General features: G+C 38.7%; 2 protein-coding genes across 4 annotated transcripts in view; one reads left to right on the plus strand and one right to left on the minus strand.

The window, feature by feature from the left end:
• Positions 1-414, minus strand: part of nid2a (nidogen 2a (osteonidogen)) — a 52,388-nt gene extending 51,974 nt beyond the window's left edge. For all 3 annotated transcript variants that reach the window (XM_058398747.1, XM_058398746.1, XM_058398745.1), the window contains exon 1: positions 131-414. In XM_058398747.1, coding sequence (XP_058254730.1) covers positions 131-331 — 201 coding nt within the window. In that variant the 5' untranslated portion in view covers positions 332-414. The remainder of the gene's footprint in view (positions 1-130) is intronic.
• Positions 415-5,836: 5,422 nt separating this feature from the next.
• Positions 5,837-20,856, plus strand: ptger2a (prostaglandin E receptor 2a (subtype EP2)). Its single transcript, XM_058399756.1, has 2 exons — positions 5,837-7,071; positions 20,082-20,856. The coding sequence occupies exons 1-2, from the start codon at positions 6,241-6,243 to the stop codon at positions 20,364-20,366; spliced, it is 1,116 nt and encodes a 371-aa protein (XP_058255739.1). The 5' UTR covers positions 5,837-6,240; the 3' UTR covers positions 20,367-20,856.
• Positions 20,857-22,162: the final 1,306 nt, after the last annotated feature.

Consider the following 22,162-nt stretch of genomic DNA (forward strand, 5'->3'; position numbering starts at 1 on the left):
AATAATAATAATAGTGTGACATTTTGCTCATTAGTGTACAGTGAACTTTATGATAAAGCCCAGTCCATCTGCTTAAGCCAGGAGGTCATTTATTTAATCATTTGAAAGGAGAAATCAGGATTAGACTCACATATAATTTGCTGAAGGAGGTGTCGTAGAAGCGCATGGGTTTACTCAGAGCAATCACTTGGGATGTTTCATCGTCTCCTTCCTGCAGGGTCAGATCCCCGTTAAGTGGCCCGTAGGGGAAAAGCTCGCCTCTCTGCAGAGCGCTCACGTGCTGGGAGATGCAGGAGAGTTGGATCAGAAAGGCCGCTGCTTTCTTCCACATGGTCACAACTTTCTCAGCTGTTATATCAGCTATACATCGAGCTCCTCTCTCTCTGCCGGTCCAGTCTGCTCTGTGATGCTGCTTCCAGTGTCCAGAGGAATTTGAGCTGGGATGAGGCGTCCCTCCAAGTTGCCAGATTGGGAGAAATCCCCCTCCTGCTGTTTCAGGGCTGTATTTAAAAAAAAAAAACAAGGAGGTGAATCTGCAAGCGCTAAAACAAACAAACAAACAAGCACCAAAAAAAAAAAAATGTCCTGTAAACTACAATTACAACTAGAGGTCATCTTCTCACCATCATTTACCACCAATTTCCCTCCATGTACACAGACGTCAAATCAATATTTGTGAACAGTGTAATATTCCCATTATCTTCATTTAAATTAGTTTATAGCACTATTTAGATTAATAAATAAATATTAGGACACATTACTTGGTTACATCTGTAACACTGACCATACTAACACTAACATTGTTTTGAGAAAGTAAATACAGCAGATAATACTGTCACTCATATACCTTAACTTAGCTGGCTAGCTCACTCATAGCTTGTTGCTAACGCTACAATTTATTGTGCTGCAAATTCAGTTCAAAATGGTGAATGGATGAAATGTTTGAAGCTCATTATAACAGAATAGCCAACTCAGGATGAACTTTAACTCTACAAGTATGGTTAAAATAGCTTTTTATTCGCTTTACAAACTCTTGACAGCAAACAAAAGACACTCTCGCGTGTCAACGGTGTAATGGTGGGAAATGGCGTAATTACAACATACAAATTATGACTTATAATATACGTCTCGTAATGTACCACGTATAATAATAACATAAACAGTGGCGCATTATGTGACATTGTGTGCCTAAATGTATAAAGAAACTTATGTTGTGTCTTAAATCACATATTTAAATGCAATTGTGTATAAACACAGAGTTTTCTGACTACAGATAGTGTTTGGACTAGAAAATCTTCTAAATTTTCTAGATTCGAAAATATCTTTGAATATAGAGTGAGGTTTTTCGATTCAAGACGCAGATCGTGATAATCATGCTGAGCGTATAAAGTTTTGCATGTCTGTTTGAGCATAGTGCCCTCTGATCCATAGTGTAATCCCACCTCACATCCTTACATGAAAATGATAAGTTCCTTTTTGCTGCAGTACAAAATTCAATAGGATGGAGCCAGACCTGATCCAGTTCCTCGTACCTGGATGTAGCTGGCCAGGATTCAAGCCAAAAATCCTCAGAGTGGACTATGTTTCAGGCTGAATATGTATATTTAATATGAGTTAAGTTGTCTTTATGTCACATACACATTACTGAACAGTGAAATTCTTTCTTCGCATATCTCCCATCCTACTGGGGGCCTTGCTCCAGGGCCCAACGGTGGGAGCTTGGCGGTGCTCAGGCTTAAACCCCGATCTTCCGGTCAACGACACAGAGCCTTAACCACTTGAGCTACCACCGCCCCTGATATGTTGTTTTATTGTGCACAGCATTGTGCAGTTTAGGGTGAGAGGTTAGCACTAGGATGATGGGAAGAGTTAGATCAGATCCAGCCCTGCCTCCTGGACAGCAAGGACTATCTGTGTGAATAGGCTTTGGATCCAATGCAACCAAGGCCAGGATAAAGCAGTTAATGCAGATAAATGAAAGTGAATGAAAAAAGTTTATGAAATATACAACCTGTTAATAATAACAACACAATATAATATCACGAAATGCATATGATATTGTTTAAATTGTACCCAAAACTAAAAAAAAAATATAAATAAATGTCAGAATGTACACAACTGTTAAGGTAAAGTGAAAAGAAGATACAGAAGTTGGCTTTAACACCAGAATTCTTAACTAATCTGGCAACCCAGGCGATCTTTGGGCGGAGTTACCATAATGTCCCGTGAGCCGATTGGTTGTGTTGCCTCTGACAGGCAGTACTTCCTATATTAGTAGATTTTTAGTTTTAATAAAAGTTTAGTTTTTTAATTTTTAATAAGATTTTTTTTAAAAACCCCTCGTCCTGCATTCTGCTGACTTTTTTATTGGCCTGAGATAATAATGATTGTATTAATTAGGCATTAGTAAACGAAAATATAATGACGTAATATCTGTCGGCTTTAATAACTCCTGCGGGTGGGGCGTGGCCTACGAAAGAGCGACCGCCCACATAAGGGTATTTTAATACTAGACTTTCCTGTATTGATTCTATTATGTGATTAGTTAAGATTAGCAGGATTTTAAATACCCAACATATTACATATTTAAAAATGAAAATAAATGAATGAATAAGAATAACAACCGCTGGGTTAATGATGACACCATCTGGACTTTATTAGAATTTGGATTACATGTCATTATTCATCAGGGAGTTTTTCATTTGCTTCTTGGATTTCCTATATTATTCGTGAAATCTGAGCTAATTATGAAGACTTCTTCTTTAACATTTATATACTACATATTATTAAACATTCTTTAGTAACAATTAAAAACATTAATAAACTTATAATATACTTACTAATGCTACTTGTAGGAGTACTAGTACTCATCCTGGTGCTAGTATATCATTTCTAAAAGGTCAGGTGAAAATATTTATTACAGTTACACTGATTAATAATCAATTAGTACATATTGCCAACAAGTTTTGGGACACCCCTCCGAATCATTGAAATCAGGTGTTGTTTTTCAGGGGTTGGGCTCAGCCCCTTAGTTCCAGTGAAAGGAACTCTTAATGCCTCAGCATGCCAAGACATTTTGGACAATTTCATGCTCCCGAGCCAGGCTAAAACTGGGACATTTGCCTCTACATGCACATGAATGTAATATGGAGTTGGCCCACCCTTTGCAGCTATAACAGCTTCAACTCTTCTGGGAAGGCTTTCCACAAGGTTTAGGGAATGTGTTTATGGGAATTGTTGACCATTCAACTAGAAACGCATTTGGATGAGAAGGTCTGGCTCACAGTCTCCACTCTAATTCATCCCAAAGGTGTTCTATCAGGTTGAGGTCAGTCAAGTTCCTCCACACCAAACTCGCTCATCCATGTCTTTGCTTTGCGCACTGGTGTGCAGTCATAGAACAGGAAGGGGTCATCCCCAAACTGTTCCCACGAAGTTGGGAGCATGAAACTGTCCAAAATGTCTTGGTATGCTGAAGCATTAAGAGTTCCTTAAGAGGCTGAGCCCAACCCCTGAAAACAACACCTGAATTCAAGGATTTGGAGGGGTGTCCCAAAACTTTTAGCAATCTGGTGTATGTACTTCATGTGTATTAAAATGTGAAACAGACTTTAAATCTATGCCATTTGCATTAAAACATTTCATTGATCATCATTGCATCAGGCTCATTATTTGTCAAGCTTGACATGCTTTCCCTATAAAAGTTTATTCCTGTAATGAATTCTAAAGGTCTGCAAGATTCATAGTGCACAGAAATGAACTTTAATTAATACACCTACTCCTAACTCGGTTAGGAAGGGCCATTCTGGTGTGAAAAATTAGCTCGTGCTGCCATCATGTGGTTAATTCCATTACAGACAAATATCAAACAACAGGGGAAATTTGTCAGGGGTGTGGTGGCTTAGTGGTTAAGGTGTTGATGTAAATGTAGTGGAAATCCTTTCCAGAAGAGTGGAGGTCATTAAAAAAGGCACACAGGCGTGATGATCAGTTGTCCATATACTTTTGCTACAGTATAAGTCAGTCCAAGCTGATTTAAAAAATAAAATAAAATTATGGAAAATAAATGGTGATAGTATAAGGTGTGTATAAATGCAAAAATATTAAGCCCACGTTACACACAATAAGGAAGCCAACAGTGTAGCAAATGCTACCAAAGAATAATAAAAAGGGGACATTCTGTGAATTTATTATATATTTATTGACCTTTCTGTCATTTTTATAATTGCCGATTAGCAATTGTTCTCCCTGGAGCTTCAGGCTTTAAACCTTTTAAAGGTCACTGCCATCACTCCCATTCGAATGCACCTCATATGGTCATACCTTCATAATTATAACCCAGGATCTTCTGATCTGCAATCAGATACTGCAGTTACTGCAGTCCAGCTTCAGGAGGCGACACAGGAAAACAAATGGCTTGACTGAGTCGCAATCAAATAGGACGAAAGTGCTTCCAACTCATCTCTGATGATCAGTTTGGTATCACGTGCTGTTACAGATTGAAAGCAGATGTGTGTATGTTAGAAGTCATGTGAATGGTAATAGAGCTTCAAATTGTTTTGTACACGTTCAGCAAAAAAAGTTTAACACAGTAGTAGTTGTCTGTAATGATTTTCTGTTGTTCTTCTGCCGATTCCTTATACATATATTTCTATAAAGATGTGTGTAACTCTGGTTCTATCAACTGGAAAGCTGATGCCACGGTGTCGTGAAGAACAGACCCATCTTAGGACTGAATGGAAAGGTGTTGAGAGATAGCGGCTGCAGTGACGCCACTGAGAGTGGTGGTTATTAACCTTAGGTACACAGTGACACCAAGGTACCAAGATGTGACTCATAGAATGTGGTGTCAGTGTGAGTGGCCCATCTAGACGAAGGTAATGACATCTCCCATCCTGTGGGACCGACTCTGTTTAGACAGGGAAGATGATCAAACTGCCACCATCTGGTCCAAATCTCACCATGAAGCACATACTTGGCATAGTAAAGAATTCTCAGCAGGTTCTTTGCAAGGTCAATAGACTGGTGGGCAATTATGACTTTGGAATAATGTCACTAAGGAGTACCATTCCCTTTTAACAAAATATGGGCATTTCTTGTGTATGGATTACTGAAAATTTGTAACACATTCATATATAATCTGTAAACCTATGGAAAATATAGGATGCAAATCACCTTCAAATGGAATTTAATATGAACCATAATCCTTATTTATAGACTATTTGTCTTTCATTAATTCTTATGCTTCTGGTTTATTTATATATATTTTTTTATTTTTACAAATATTCTACACAAAATCTTGGATTAAATAATTTAAATATTGTGCCACAATTATTATTATTATTCTAATGAAACAGTTCTAAACTTCATACATTTAAAAAAATAAAATAAAATATGCTAATGATTTTACTCTTTAACACATCCTGACATGTATTTATTTATTTTATTAATAAATGTTTGTTTGTTTGTTTTTTAAGCTTGATACAGTATTCCTACGCACATGGACAATATTTTTTTTTTATTTTAAATATAGGTTGCTTAGAAAAGGTTTAATTTTTTATGACACACTTAGATTATAAATATAATATTTAAAATATTGTTTTTGTTTATAAAGAATTAGAATTACATTTTTAAAAAGTACAGTGTAGTCATGTTGAATTTTTTAAACTTTACCAGTTTGTATTCCAACTGTGCTTTTTGTTGTTGTTGTTTTTATTTATTGGTATGTTTGTTTGGAATGTCTTGCCTAAATATTGCACTGCAGTTCGAGGCTGAGTTAGAGAGAATGGGGCGGGGTTAAATACGACTTGAGCCAAAACAAAACAAAAAGTCGCAACAATCTGGCAACCCGGTCAATCATTTTGCTCGGCGAAAGCCAGCTCGGAGCTCACTCTCACTCACCAGGACAGAGCAAACGGGAACATCACCACCGGGAATGACACTGATCATACGGTTTTTGTTTCTTTTTTAATCAAGCATGGATAAAACAACGCGTGAATTGATTTCTGATCGTCTTACCGGCGCCGTTTTATTTACGTGTCGGTTTTATGAAGTTTCTCCTTTAAAGTTTCTCTGGTAACTTCTGTGGAATAGTGTCTCGAATTAGAATCTAATCTACACGTGTCTTCAGGAGCCCAAAGTTCTACCGGTTTCAATGGAGGCGACCTGTTGGATTTCCACGCTTTAATTTGCCTGTAAAAAAAATCAATAATAAAAAATATATATATTTTCCGGGTCTGAATGGACGTTATGCTCGAGGGGAACAACAGCTGTAATAACACACGGACTGTGGAGAACAACGCGAGCCCGGTGATAAGCGCGCTCATGTTCGCGGCGGGTGTGCTGGGCAACGCGGCCGCGCTCCTGCTGATCGAGGTGCGGCGACGGAAAGAGCGCAGCCGCAAGCAGCACGAGTATCAGAGGCGTACCTTGTTCCACGTGCTCGTGACCGCGCTCGTGGTCACCGACTTGGCGGGCACATGCCTGGTCAGCCCTCTCGTGCAAGCCGCGCACGCACTCAACACAACGCTGATTGCCATGGGCGAAAACAGGGGCGCGTGCCACTACTTCGGCTTTGCTATGACTTTCTTCAGCCTGGCCACGCTCTCGCTGTTACTCGCCATGGCGCTGGAGCGCTACCTCTCCATCGGCTACCCGTACCTGTACGGGCGGCGGGTGAGCACGCGCTGCGGCTACGTCGCCATACCTTGCGTGTACGCGCTGTGCGCGCTCTTCTGCTGCTTGCCTTTTGCGGGCTTCGGCAGCTATGTGCAGTACTGCCCTGGCACCTGGTGCTTCATCGACATGAACCCCGAAGACAGCGCTGACCGGGTGTTCGCCAACGTGTACGCCACCGTCATACTGCTCATGGTGCTCGCGGTGGCCGCGTGCAACTGCTTTGTCGCCTATCACCTGGTGATGATGTACCGGAGACGCCTGGTAAATCGCGGAACGTCAGTCACGCGCAGCAGGAAGGAACGGAGACCCTTTTCTCTCTCGCAGGAAGTGGAGTATCTCATCCTCTTAGTCATCATGACAGTTATATTTGTCATATGTAGCCTGCCCTTAATGGTAAGTGTCAGTCATATTTTGAACAAAATCCCCAAACCTACTCTCTATTCCCTTTTCCTACAAGTGCATTATGGGTACTTTGCATGGTGTGTAGATCATCAGAGCTTCTCCAAATTAGACTCACACAGGGATCCATGAAGCTTAGCCAAGCAGCCCTCCTCTATCACTGATGTTATATATTTATTATGAAGTGCTGAGTGGTCTCTTGATTTCAGTGGGTTTCATCCAAATCCCAATAACAAATATGTCTACATAAAGTAGACTTGGCCCTAATCTGTTAGTGGAAAGTTCACAAATAATGAGGCAAACATTTCAACAGGTTGTTCTCATAAAATAAATTTGTGACATGCAGTGGAATATAGCGTAAAGGTAAACCTCCTTGTATTGTCACAGACTAGAAAATGTATCAGAGATCAAATCTTGTCCCCTGTTTCTCACAAACTGAATTATGGGTATTCTGCATCCCTTAGGCCACATCATATTAAATTTACTGAAGTGCATTGTGGGATTTCGGGAGCTATTTTAAAGTACTGATCTGGTGCCGAAAGCACTTTTCTCTTAAAAAAAAAAGGCTAAATGCATTATATGTGATCTGTCTACACACAGACTCTGGTCTACTGCAGTGCATTGTGGGATTTCATTTAGTACACCTGATCATTTTACACAGCTCCCTCTTCCTCCATTAGGAACACGTTCTAACTATTATTAGGCTTATAAATTAAACGTGAGCTGCTTAATTTCTTCCACAGACTGTTTCCAAGTTGACGATATTTATAGTCTGACATGTTGTTGAGGTTTGGATTAAACCTCAAACAAATAAACCTTGACGTAAAAGTGAGTGCCCGGTTTGGCTTCAAATTATAACTTAATTATACATGCACTAAATGACTTAATGATAAATATAAATAGTTCTCCAGTGATTATCATCACTGATCTCAATGATAAATGTTACTGAAGGTTTGATTGCATAAACCGCTAGGTATCCACTGTAGTACCCTTGACCAAAAGTCTGCCCCCGGGGTATTTATATGATGCTGCACCCTGACTTCAGGGGACATCATTAGAAAAATTAGAAATAAGGAAAACATTCTCGCCTAACTAGTGCAAAATTTAGTGAACTGGACATTCACACAGGTCAAAAAGCATCCATGAACACACACACAGATGCTTTAGTCAACCTTAACCCAGCCCATTTGTTGTGCAGAGAAAATATGCTGAAGAAAATCGTTTGTTTTTTTTGTTTTTTTACATAGCAGCTGGAAACCCCATGAATATATCAGTAATAGAATTTTTATTGCTACTTTATTTATTTATTTATTTTATTTTAAACTTGGAACGAGAGAGAAGACCTGGCTTAAGGGAATCTGCATAGCTGTGTGATTATCACAAACAAAAATTCTGACTCCCTGCCCTGGAGGGGAAAAAAAATACAATTAAAACGTAACCTTTAACGTAAGACTAAAGGCCTTTTATATATATTTTTCTTTCTAAATCTGTATAATTTCACCTTCTTCAAGATTCATCTATTTGATAAAGATGATTATTATTTTCTGAAGAAAGAAAAGGAAAAGGCAAATTACAGTTTGTCTGTTTATAGATATTGTATACACTGATCAGGCATAACATTCTAAGCAGTGAGAGGTGAAGTGAATAACACTGATGATCTCATCATGGCACCTGTTAGTGGGTGGGATATATTAGGCAGCAAGGGAACATTATGTCCTCAAAGTTAATGTGTTAGAAGCAGGAAATGGACAAGCGTAAGGATTTGAGCGAGTTTGACAAGGACTTGGAGCATCTCCAAAACTGCAGCTCTTGTGGGGTGTTCACTACTGTGCCTGCCTTGGACCACTTTTTATAGATACTGATAGATCTCTACATTCATGCGTACGTTCATACATTAAATCACATTGCGGCATCAGTTAATGTCACACTTTTTCCTTAATCTGATGGTTGATCCTAATTCGCCTAAAGCTCTTGCATGATTTCATCCATTTGCACTGCTGCCACACGACTGAATCATCAAATACCTGCAGAAATGAGCATTGTTGTTCCTAATAAAGTGGACGGTGAGTGTATACGATGTAATGCATTTTGTGCTCAAATCTCTATCTGTGCTGTTTGAGTATTCGTCAGCAATTTGTGCAACAGTAGCTCGTCTGTTGGATCAGACCACACGGGTCAGCCTTCGCTCCCTACGTGCATCAGTGAGCCTTGACCGCCCATGACCCTGTCACCGCTGTTTCTTCCTCGGACCATTTTTGATAGATACTAACCACTGCAGACCGGGAACGCCCCACAAGAGCTGCAGTTTTGGAGATGCTCTGATCCAGTGGTCTAGCCATCACATCCTTCGTCAAACTCGCTCAAATCCTTACGCTTGTCTATTTGTCCTGCTTCTAACACATCAACTTTGAGGACAAAATGTACACTTGCTGCCTCTAATATATCTCACCCACTATCACTGCACAGAATGTTATGCCTGATTGGTGGTGGTGTTTTTTTTTTTTAAAATCTCGGCAAAGTGAAAGCTGTTAAAACATGTCTAGAATAACTGTTCATATTCAAACAGCATGGATAGAGATTTGAGCACAAAATGCATTACATCGTATACACTCACCGTCCAATTTATTAGGAACAACAATGCTCATTACTGCAGGTATTCAATGATTCAGTCGTGTGGCAGCAGTGCAAATGGATGAAATCATGCAAGAGCTTTAGGTGAATTAGGATCAACCGTCAGATTGAGGAAAAAGTATGATCTCTGTGACATTAACTGATGCCACAATGTGATTCAATGTATGAATGTAGAGATGTTCCTAATAAAGTGCATAGAGAGTGTGTATCTCTCTCTCTCTCTGTTCGTGAGGAGGACAAAGTCAGCAAAAAAAGTCTGTGAAGATTCAGTCCAAAAGTTTAGCTCATTTTAGTCAGGGTTTGTAATTGTTATTAATGAAAATGTCAGTAAAAATGTACTGCGGCATAATTTATCACAATACCAATATCATCGCGTCCTATTCCTCCTGTCATTCGCAGCCTTCAGCTGAGTTAGGATCAGCTCAGTGATATATCGATTTTGTGAAATATTTATAATTGGCACTTAAAAGCTGCAAGCACATGACCCGAAATGATCTGTGACAATAATGCAGGGAAAAATCGCAGCTTGAATTACACTGCATTATGTGTGTGGGAAGTGATTTTCTAATATTGCAGCCCTATCAAAATTTCATTTAGGGTAAATGGTGCATCCGTACTCGCTCGTACAAAGGCACTCGTCTAATTTTACAGTTGAAAGCATCGAGCTGGCTTGATGGTGAAGCGGTGCAGACTGCAAAAGTCTGTGAAAATGTGCTGGGCGTAATCTTTCCTAATTTTGTTGGCTACATTAGCCACGTAAAGCTAATAAACAAACTTGAGACGGTAAACATGTCTGAAGTAAAGTGGAACACTGATTTTTCAGTTTTTTCATTTGAAGTTTTAATCTTCTTTCTGTAGCAAATCTTTTATTTCGGTTTATTCTAACGTGTGTTTATATTATAATAAATTAATTTAATTAATAAATTATTATTATAATAATAATAATAATTATTTAGCTGGTAATTATTTACATATTTTCTATAAATGACCCTTTCTGTCCGACGTTGAAAGCCTGGCAATGTTGCCTTTCATTCATATTTGAACCCGTGAAAGCAAAGAGTTTGAACCTTGGCTTCATAAATTGGAAGTCACGTCCACAGCTGTAGGTTTGCTGCAAAAATTTCTTTTCATCTTCTTCAATCTGGCATAGGGCTAGACAGAAAAATCCCAACACACTAATTGCACTGCAGTTCTTTTTCTGATTATGTCATGCGTGGGAGTGTGCAGGATGAGAGGCATCCATGACTAGACCAGACAGGATGGCTTGCTGAGTCGGATTTCCAGAAAGTTCCCTGCAAGGGACCGATGATAGAGTCGGGATTTCAACTGTGTAGCCTCAGAAGGGAACACAGACTCTCAAGAGACGAAAAAGAACAGGGAAAAGTGTTCGATGTGACTAAGAATGTCTCGTTAATGAATCGATCATCTGTATTGTGACATGACGTGACATGTGGTAGATAGTTCATCAGACCTGTACACAAGCATGTAAATGTTCAGCTCGTTAATGCGTCATGTTTTGAAATATCGCTGAAAAATGCTACCTCCCAGTAGAGCATGTAGTGGATTGATTCCTGGCGCACTCACAAACACGCACACGCACACATGCAGCATTCTCATGACACTAATAACCTTTAGATAACCTTTGGAATGAAACTTGCTCTCAAGTAAGCTAAATGGCTGAACTGCAGTTTCGAGCTGAACACGAATCCATATCACTTAAAACTGGTCTCATTTTGAAAACGGACCACTTTCAAAGTGCCCTAGCTGAAGCTTGAGCAATCAGCTCATTATTCGTTTAACAATAGACACTTTTCACAAAGAGGATTTCCAGAAATCTTTATGGGCAATGACGAGACCGAGCTCTGTTTATGTTTAAACACCGCACACATTCTTGTTCATGTGCTTAAGCTACGAGGCTCTGAAGCTTTGTAATGCTAACTAGCTGATTTGAAAGGAAGTGCATTAGCCGGCCACATTATTTACATATAGCTGCAAGTAAAATACCTTTAAAAAAACAACAAACTGTTCCTTTTCATTCTTTTCTGAAGCTATGTTTCTCACCTAGTTGCTGTTAGCATAGCTGCAGTAATAACAAACAGGAAAAAGTATAACAATATGTATGCTTTGCTCAGAAACATGATTTCTTTGCTCCTACTAAATTTAAGCATTTTTCTAATTACTAGATTGAATGACGTAGAGTGAGCGTGATCATGTAGTATTAACGTAATCCAGGTTCCTTCGTGAAATCTCACGAGGATTTTGGTATTAAATTTAGGTGATTAAATTATTAATGGTAGAATAAATAATGCTAGAATAAAATGTCGTGGGTTCGAGTCTCAGCTCCAGTATGAGCTTCAGGTTCATTTGTATTCAGCGATTTGATCAAATCATGTTGGATTGCCAGAAAGCTGATAATGTTTGTCACATGGAGCTGATGTACAGCTTTTTTTCAGTGTATGGAGCCCTTGTGATAAGTTTTATGTTTGTTTTTTCAAGAAAAAAGGGAGGTGTTTTAGGAAGGTGGTTGATATTTGATGGTGTTTGATGAGTGTTCACCATTCCTTTTTGTCTGTACGCTTACCCTAGTCTTCCTTCAGATAGGATCACTTTTTTATATAGTATAAAAAAAAAAATGAGATACTCTATTCAACTGACCTTTAGCCCTTTAGCAGATGCCAAAAAAAAGAGATCAGCTATCATTTGGGAATATTTGAGACATGACCACCAAGTGCCCTAACTAAAAGCAGAAGTCTCGACTGACCTCACAGTAGTCTCATGACCCATAAAACTTCATGAGTAGGCTAGTCAGAAAACTTCAAGTGGGACCTTTTATCTTAGTATTTGCGCAGAATAGCAATCACAGCTGGTTCTGTTTCCAAAGCATAGACTCGGTGCACAGACTGCCCTAAAAAGCGCTCGTCTTCGTCTAGTTCGCTCTGAGTTACCTCCCGAGTGACACACACATTAATCTTATGGCAGTTAGAACTTTTAAACTGAACTCTCTGGAAACTTCATGACAGTATTAACAAGTGAGTAGCAATTTTCAGTTGGATCGCCTGAGGAACACACACACACACACACACACAATCAGAAGAGAAAAGAAATCCCAGATGGATCCAATACAGATGATCATAAAGGCTCTTTAAGGCCAAAGTGCATGACTTCATTAGAAAAAGGTGGTGTTCGATTAGTTCACTGAAATGCCATCTGTCAGGAGAGCATGCATAATGAGACAGCCTCAGGCACACAGTGGATAATCTGTTATGTACGTGTGTGTGTGGGAGAGGGAAATTTGCTCCCAGCACACCTGGATAACTTCATGATTTAATTATGAAGCCTTTATGAGATGGATTTGCCCAAACTAAAACCAGACAGGACAAGTCCTACCTGCTCATATAGCATATTTACCAACAGACTTGTATAGTTACATTTACAGCATTTGGCAGACACCCTTATCCAAAGCTTACAATTTGACTCATACAACTAACCTATTGATGGTTAAGGGCCTTGCTCAGGGGCCTAGCAGTGGCAGCTTGGTGGACCTGGGGTTCAAACTCGCAACCTTCTGATCAGTAGCCGAACACCTTAATCACTAAGCTACCCAATACCGCTGACTCTTTGAGTCATTAAAAGAACTAATTGACTAATGAATCAATTGAGGCAAAAAAAAACAAACAAAAAAAAAAGCAAAAGAAGTGCAGCCGGTTTTTGCAGTAGCTTGTAACTTGGCCATAACTTTGTTATGATTATAAACAGTCACTTGGTTTTATCACATTCGGAAGTGAACATCTATTCAGGAAATGAAATTAAGATTCCATGTTATTGTTTACACTCGAGATGTATTCTGGAAAAATAGTGCTCAGAAACCATTGTAAAACCACAGAATCCTGGTGACATCTCATCAGAACGGTTTCCAACACGCCTCCCTGCCAACCAATCAGCATTCAGCATGATGGCTGGTCGAGAGGCAGGGCTGTAGATACGAATGCTGCAGCATCAGTTTAGAGCATGAGCGTGTCAGGGTGTCTCTGCTAGTCACGCTTACCCATTACTCGCTCTCTGCATCATGACACACAAATGTGCTTGAATGCAGTTGTGTAAATACGCACACACACATAATCACGTTACACTCAGGAAATACAGTCTGGGGTGATTTTTATGATAAGTTGAGCAATCACAGAGGTCTGGGTTATAACAAAGTTTCTCACACACACATTCACTCTCTCGCTCTCTCATGAGCTGACTCATCCCTGCAACCTGAAAGGCATTTCAGTCTTTAATTGCACTTCAGTAGCTAAGAGACTCATAGATTACACCACAAATTGTATACAGTAGATATCTTGGGTGTGAAAAAAAATATCACTCCAATGATATGACCACATCCATTTATAATCCAACATCCGGATTGGATCGCAGTGGAAAAATGAGTGGTGAATCATATCGGAGCAGAAGTGAGCTGAAGTGAATCAACTCTTGTATCGTTTTTGTTTTGTATTGCATGCTACATTTCGAGATGTGTATTATATTTTCTAAAAGAGTGAAATATACCCACATGAGTGATAGAAGTTATATAAGATCATAGATCTTAAATATTATGAAGTTCCAATCAACTAACTGCTAAAATCATTTGACTCATTTGATTCATATGACTCATTTGATTCATTTGACTCATACATAGCTGATTGAAGATTTATCACTACCGAATATTTTTATCAACTTATTATAACTGTCTCAGTTAACTGTGCCCCCTCACATCTGTTTCATGTTTTTCCATAATAGTGCTGAAATTATTTATGTTTTTATTTTATGGACTGGGACCAACTTTTTTTTTTCTTTTTTTTAAATAAATTAGTGTGGGTAGAAACAAAAATAACAGAACAACATGGGTTGTGGGATTCTGAAAACCATAATCTAAATGGCATTAAGAAGACACTTAATACATTTACATTAGCAGCATTTAGAAGCTGCTAGAAACTTAACCTCATGGTAGTTCATCAGTAGGTCAGGGATACCAGCGAGCTACAGACCCTACTGGAGGAGGTTGTTGCGACATGAAGGAAAACACACTACAGAGGAATTTAAAAGAAAAATAAGTTTAGCCAAAGTGTAATTTATAGAAATTAGTGTGAACAGTGTGAATGGTCATGAGGTCACCTGATGTCATGCTGATTCTGTTCCTGTTCTTAATTTACTGAACTTTAAACTGTTTACCGAATTTATTTTAGACAGCAAGCATGTCCAGACTGGGAGGTCAACATCTGGGACAATTTAAATGTAAGCGTAATTTCTGATCAAACCATTACTTTAATTACCTACTAATAATTCTGGGTCAAAACAATAATGAACCAAAATAGCTCATAAACCTGTCATGGCAGGAAACAACGAATAACAACGATCTGTCTGTCTGGTCATTCAGGAAATATTTCCTGAGAGTTTCTAAGTAAAGCAAAAATTCGTCCTGACCAAAAGCGCCAGCTGCCAAGCAGAGAAAGTGTTGCTCATTCGTGCGTTTTTGTTTTCTTAACAACGCTCCTACGTCTCCAATACACCCTTAACTACCCTTAAATGACAGAAGCTTCACTAGTAAGAGTTTGTCTCATCAGGTTTAATCTTAAATAAAGCAGTAAATGTAAATTACCGAGGCGGACTAACTGATGGGTGGAATGTTAGGACAACTTTAGCTTGCTGTTTATATTAAAGTCAGTGTTAATGGCACTCATATGCCTTTGGAACAACAGCATCTGGTTTTCTTGTACACTGTGAACTCAGGTATCTTGTGTTTATTCTGGAGGTTTTGGAAAAACCATTAGCTGGATGCCTTCAGGCTGCACTTGCACTGTTTAATTTTTGTAATAAGACGGATTTGTAAATTAATTCCACTGTTGGAATTAAATCGAGGCAGGACTTTTCCATTAAGTGCTTGCCTTAGTAAGATTAATGTTACACACACATCTCTCTGAGACAAAGCAACCAGAGAGCATTCATTTTTAACAAGACTTGAGTGACCGAGACAGAGAGAGGCTTGAGTGACTGCTGACTTGAGTGACGGAGACCTTCGACGACTAGATCTGGGTGTGTCCAGTGAAAATCATTGAACTTTAGGTGGATATGGAGTGACTTGGTGTAGCAATAAGATTGAGGACAGAAACGTGCACATGATCCAGGCAAATAGCAAGCATAAGGATCTGAGTGACTGTGCCAAACGACAGGTTATGATGTATAGACGACTAAGTCAAAGTCGTCTATGTAAACGTGGTTAACTTGTACCTATAAAAACTGGTCTGAGAAAGGACAACCGGTGAACTGGAGACAGCCACGCACGGCTCACTGATGTATGTCAAAAGTGAAGGCTAGTCCGTCTGCTCTGATCCTAGAAAAGAGCTTCAAATTTGCAACACAAAGTTAACACTGTCTGTGACACAAAGGTGTCAGCACGGTTTATGTTCTCATTCGTAGCTCTCTTTGTGCATAGCATTTACATAATCATAAAGGCCGACTTGAAATGAGTCACGATCTTGCCTGAAATGACTTCTATTGACAAGAAAAAAGCAAGGCCATATCTGGCAATCCCGGCGGAACTGAGTAACGAACTGTTGCTCCCGAGATGAAGTAAAATCCCTGAACTCTGTGTCCTGTGGGGGTATTTAAAAACAGCATGGCTAGATAAATCAAATTGTCCTGGTTGCCTTGAATAACACCGGGAGAACCGCTGCTATATCAGACTCGGGTGAATATAGTAGCAGTGATCACGGCGATTTGGAGACTACAGAAGACTTGCATCTAGATAAAGAGTCCTAAAATATGGAAATTAAAAATTCTTAAGACTTTTTTGTCTGCCTCTATACGTTAAAAGATTGCTAGAAGATATAATTCAAGGTCAGGGCAAGGTCCGTTGAGTCGAGTACTGTCTTAATTGAGATTGCATCTATGCTTCATGGCTCATGCATCATCTTTGTGAATGTGCAGAACTTCCTGTAAACACAATGCCTGCAAACATCTGTAGCCGTGCAATCTTCTGTTGCTTTGCAACATACAGTGAATTCAGTTAATTGATCCTAATCAGCTTATTGATGACGGGAAAGCCTCGTAAATGCTTCCGTGATGCATCCATGTGACCGAATAGACGTCATCTCTGCTTATTTCATAACAACACGGGGTTATGTGAATATTTATACTATTTATACTGATCTGGAGTAATGAAGTTTTTTTTTTTTTATTATTGGGTAATATTAAATTATTATTATATATTATATATAGAAGTAATAATATTTTTTTTAATTATTAAGTCTGATTAGAAGCAGCAGAATAGATGCTACGATTTTGAATAATTAAAAGTGTAGTGGATTTAAAATGCCACACTGTTTTGCCGGCTGGTTTTTGCAAACGTTAAACACTGAATAGTTTTGAAATGGAATTTCTTGGTTATTTTTTAACGCTCTTCATCACCAGATTTGACTTATCAGCTAACAGCAACGATGTCAGCTGACGTGGGCGTGCTGCAGCAAAGACAACCAAAATGTGCAAAGAGTTGACTTAAGAGCCGTATTAATAAACATTTCTGTGTTGACCTGTGCTAAGACTGGACATCTTTTTATTGGTGTTTGACTGAGACAAGCAGGAAGGGGAGCAGGATGTTTGCCTTTGGTGTGTTTTATGATGATATAACAATCAGATTCTCAACCGGGACGCCAAAAAAAAAGAGCATAGTTTTGGCTTTTAAAGAGCACAATCAAATCAGGTTGGGTGTCCAAAAACAAACAGTTTTCTGGTAACTGAATGATAAATTCAGTGAGCTTTTATTTATATATATGTATATTTATTTATTGCAGTGCTGTCTACACATGCTTAAAATTTCAGCTCTGTCATAACAAAGCAGAAAAATAAGCACAGGTACGAAGCAAGAAGTCATTCACATAGGCTCCAGTGGTATTTCCACCCATGGCACTTTTTAGACATTGATGCATTAGTGTAAACATCTTTTTCCCAGAGGCTAAATAATGGAATTTGCACCAGTTTTGTAGTTCCCATGTCTTTGTCACGTCTCACTCCACAGTGGTGGTTAATATGAAGCTCATATGAAATAGACACTTTACGAATTTCTAGTGTAGTCATAAGTATTTCTGTTTTGATGTAGCCTACTAGGGCAATATAGAAATGATAAATGGTTGAAAGTAAATGGTGATATCAAACCCGTTCCTGCTCTCGGTCATGCCCCAAGTGCTTTTTCCTAAGCAGCTAAACTTTGAAGGTGTTATCTTCCACCACTAAAATTCTGCATAGGTTATCCAACAGAAGGAAAAATCACAAATAAATTGGTTCCGTTCCGTTGATGAACTGTAAAGCCGGTGTACTGGTTTCATGATAACCTAAAAGAACCCCATGAAAACCTCATGTAATTGGACCAACCATTAACAAAATCCAGTGATCACAATAAGTTTAAAAATAAGTTTTAACCATGATGTAGAGTTGCTTCATGGTTCGTCTTCTCATAAAATAGAAAGAAGCTCAAGCACCTAAAAAGAAATGAGCTCAAGTAGGTGAAAAGATAAACAATAAGCCACACAATGGTTTAAGTGCCAGTTCCTCCGTGCTAGTTTTGCCCCATCAAAAAAAAAAAAAAAAAAAAAAAGCCCTAAAAAACATTATGGTTGAAAATGATAATAAAAATGAAATACAATAATATTAACAAAAATGATTTCCATTGCAGTAAAATAATTGTAAAAAAAACAAAAACAAAACTAGACAGTTTAGTCTGCTTTTGCAAATACTGTATATGCATCATTTGTGGTTTTTACTTTACCAAGTGTAGGAAAATGTTCGCTGTTTACAGAAACGAGCGCTGAGAAAACCACAGGCTTGCTACTAATCCTGAAAGTGAACTGAAGTGGTTTACTAATGAACGTCTGAGAGATCCTCTTGAAAGGTTCGGTGACAGATTTCTTGACCCTTTTTAACTAGCACAATGGCGTTCCGTTCTCCCGGATGCATTGAAATCGACTTATCGGACATTTTCGATCAGTATTAAAAAAGGAATTATTTCCTCTGATATAAAATGAGTCTGTTGGCTTTCGGTCCGAGACGTGCGTTTTTCCCTCTGATGGGTAACCTGACACGGACTTTTTGCTGGTTGAAGATCAGATTTTAGCTGCTGAGAACTTGAGAGCAGAAATGGGTTCTCTGTAGCTTTTCTATAAATATATTTGCTGGGTAAAAACAGAAATATTTTGGTAAAAACCCACAAATTCTTAAAGCCCCGAGTGTCTACTTTCATGTGAGCTTCATAGTAACCACCACTGCGTGCCTTGTGACATGAAAACATTGAGCAAAACTGGCATCTTGTGTGAAAAAAAATAAAGAAATAAATAAATAAAAGCACTTGACAAATCTTTTCTAAATGTTAAAAAAAAAGGTTCTTATCGTGTTTTTTTTGTTTTTTTTTCCACTTCTGAATCAAGTGACCCTTCTGGCCTCATGACAAATGACTCATGAGCTTTGCAATAGAGAGATTCATTGGAAAATAAACAAAGAGTTATGCTCTGATGCGCTGCAGGTTCTCTTGCATGTCAGTGTGACAACTGATGCTTGGAACAAACATTTAGAAACGCTTGTAGGTTAATGCCAGGCTAATGTAGCCATATAAACACTGCCTTTAAAGGAAAACTGCTCTGAAACACATTCAAATTTGTTTATAATGAAATGCTTGTGATGGGTTTAGCGATTCTGGGGCTTGCGGTCTGGATTTTCGTTCGAGTCTTGTGTTGGTTTGTGATGCTGATGTCATTGTTACAGTGGGCATTTTTAATAGAAGAGGACAAAATGATCTCAAGCCTGAAGGATATAATGCCTTTATAATTATATAGAATAATGTCTTTATAATTAACATGTGATCTTCAATGGTGTCATAATGAATTTTTTAAAAAGAAAGTACTGTTTATCGACACATTGGTCTATTTTCTCTGTCGTTATTCCTTACATCACCCCCAATGCTGTTCGACTACTTGCTCACAGCTAATAGGATTAGCTAACCCTTGCTTTAACCATTTTTTCTTAATGTGAGCGATGCGGCGGCGCTTTAGTGTTTCTTCCTTTGCGTCTCAAAAATTTTCAGAACTTTCGTACTATAGAAATACCTCAACGTCAGCACCATCTACACCCGTCAGGCTCTGGCATAACTCACAGCAGCTGTGTAATAAAGTGGATTTTTCCTTCAAGTGTTAATAAACATTTTTCAACCCCTCACACTGCTGCTGCTTCGTTTGTATAGCATTTAAATGTTTTTTAACAGTTGTAAGATTGTCATGATTGTCTTGCCCATGTAGTTGATTTGATTTTCAATGTTTGTTTCTGATTCAGGCCTTCTTTTCTCTCCTCAGATCCGAGTGTACATTAACTCCATACAGAGGCGCAACGAAAGCAAGACTGACCTTATCGCGCTGCGCTTCATTTCCATCAACTCCATCATCGACCCGTGGGTGTTTATCATCCTCAGCCCTTCTAGGCTACGCTTCCTTTTGGGAGCGCTGTGCAAAGCCGGAAACAGGAACTCGATTTACAGAACCTCGCTGGCTAAAAACTCTGAAGGACCGATCGATCAGTGCCAAAACATCACCGTCAGCACTGAGATCACACACCTGAACAAATCCGCTCAGATGATATGACCGAGGATTTGACATCAAGCTAAAAAAAAAAGTCCACTCTGTGGGATTCCCAGACGCTGGAAGATCAGCAGAGGGGTTTCTGGAAAGATTGTATGTTTTTTCAAGCTTAATTTAGAGTCCCCAAGAGCCAGGCCATTTTGATTGACAATGAGATACTAACTCTACAGTGACCTGGAACGATTGTTGTTGTTGTTGTTGTTGTTGTTGTGTTCTTTTGAAACCACTAAAGTGTTTTTTTTATAGTAAAGACTGAATTCTCTAAGCGCTTAAAAAAAAAACAAAGGTCATGACGGACAACACGACTACATGAAGAATGTACTAGAATGTCCTTCAGGATAAGTTCCATATAAGAGAGTGTGTAACAGATTATGGTGTGTTAAGGCTATCTAGGATGGACAAAATGGACAAAGTTTGTTCTGCAATTCCTGTGTGTCTACGCATCATCGCCTCATGTTGGCTTTTTATGGAGCTTGACTGGGAATCAGTGGAACACAGTCTCGTTTTCCCAAGTTCAATAAAACCAAACTGCAGAGACGGATCATTCTTACGTCATTAGGACGTATCGGGATTTAATTGCAGGGACACTGCAATTCATCTACCCTTAAGCTGTTGTGCTGTATTGTGACTCGTATTATTAATTTAAATGAACAGGCCATTTGTGTGCCTTTGTGTTTTAATGTGTATATGTGTACGAAGTGGCTGAAAAAGTGTTGTATAACTTGATGTGTATTTCAGGAAGCTGAACTATGGGTTGAAAATGTACCTCATTTCATGCAGTACTGAGATTGCATTTGCACTGAGCTGTGAAAAAAAAAAACTTGTCAAGCTTGTCATTTGTGGCTGTGTGATTTTAATACGATGTATTGAAGCATTGTTGTGAAAATTTGGATTTGGGTCAGGTTCGTTTGACTTTTGTCAACAGCATTAATAATTCCACACAGACTTTGTTTCTTGCCAGAGCTGTAGTATTGTGTAATGCGGAAAATCTCTGGTGTGTTCTTTTCTCTACCAAAGGATTTGTTTTTTGTGGCCTTTTTATTTGGTTCCAGCACTCACTGAAACCAAACATCTGTTGATCCTGGAGTTGTTGCAGATTCTTTTTTTTTTTTTTTCTTTTTTTTGCCAGAAATCTCAAAATTCATCTGTCAGAGGAAAACCAGTAGAATCTTGTAATATTAACAGGAATGTGGTTTAGGTATTTTTTTAGGCACGTGGTGCTGCTGCTGCTGCTGTCGTCATTGTCGTATATGGGACCAAAATTCTGCCTTTCCTATAAACCACGAATGTATCCAGAGATAAAAGATTACCATTACTCATGAGAAAATAAACTTTGACAAAAGCTGATTAAAGACTTGTGCACTCTTCCTTATCTGCTGATTCCATCAGAAATCTTATATGAAACTTATATAAGTGAAAAATGTTTAAGAGCACAGCGTGTCCATTTTTGTGGGTCAACGCTGGGTGTTTCACCAGAGATACAGTAAGTATGGAAAGTCAGCTAGCTTACTAACTTTTTTATTGACATACTTTCCCCAGATCGTTCTGGATGCCTGCACGATTCTCACTTCTCATACACACAGAAACAAATAACAAGTGTTTTTTGTGCCCATTATTCAGAAAGTTAGATGGATAAGATTAGACGTTATTTTTTTTTATACATTTCCTTAGCTGGAACGAGCTCCATGTTTGAGCAACAGCTGAGTCAGCATGCCTGATTATTGCGAGAGTGCACGGAGGGTTTAGGGAAGTGTGTGAGTGACATGAAGTAGAGTAATAAAAGACTTGCGGTAAAAGAA

Source organism: Hemibagrus wyckioides, linkage group LG09 (genome assembly GCF_019097595.1).
Source record: "Hemibagrus wyckioides isolate EC202008001 linkage group LG09, SWU_Hwy_1.0, whole genome shotgun sequence".
NCBI classification, from domain to species: Eukaryota; Metazoa; Chordata; class Actinopteri; order Siluriformes; family Bagridae; genus Hemibagrus; species Hemibagrus wyckioides.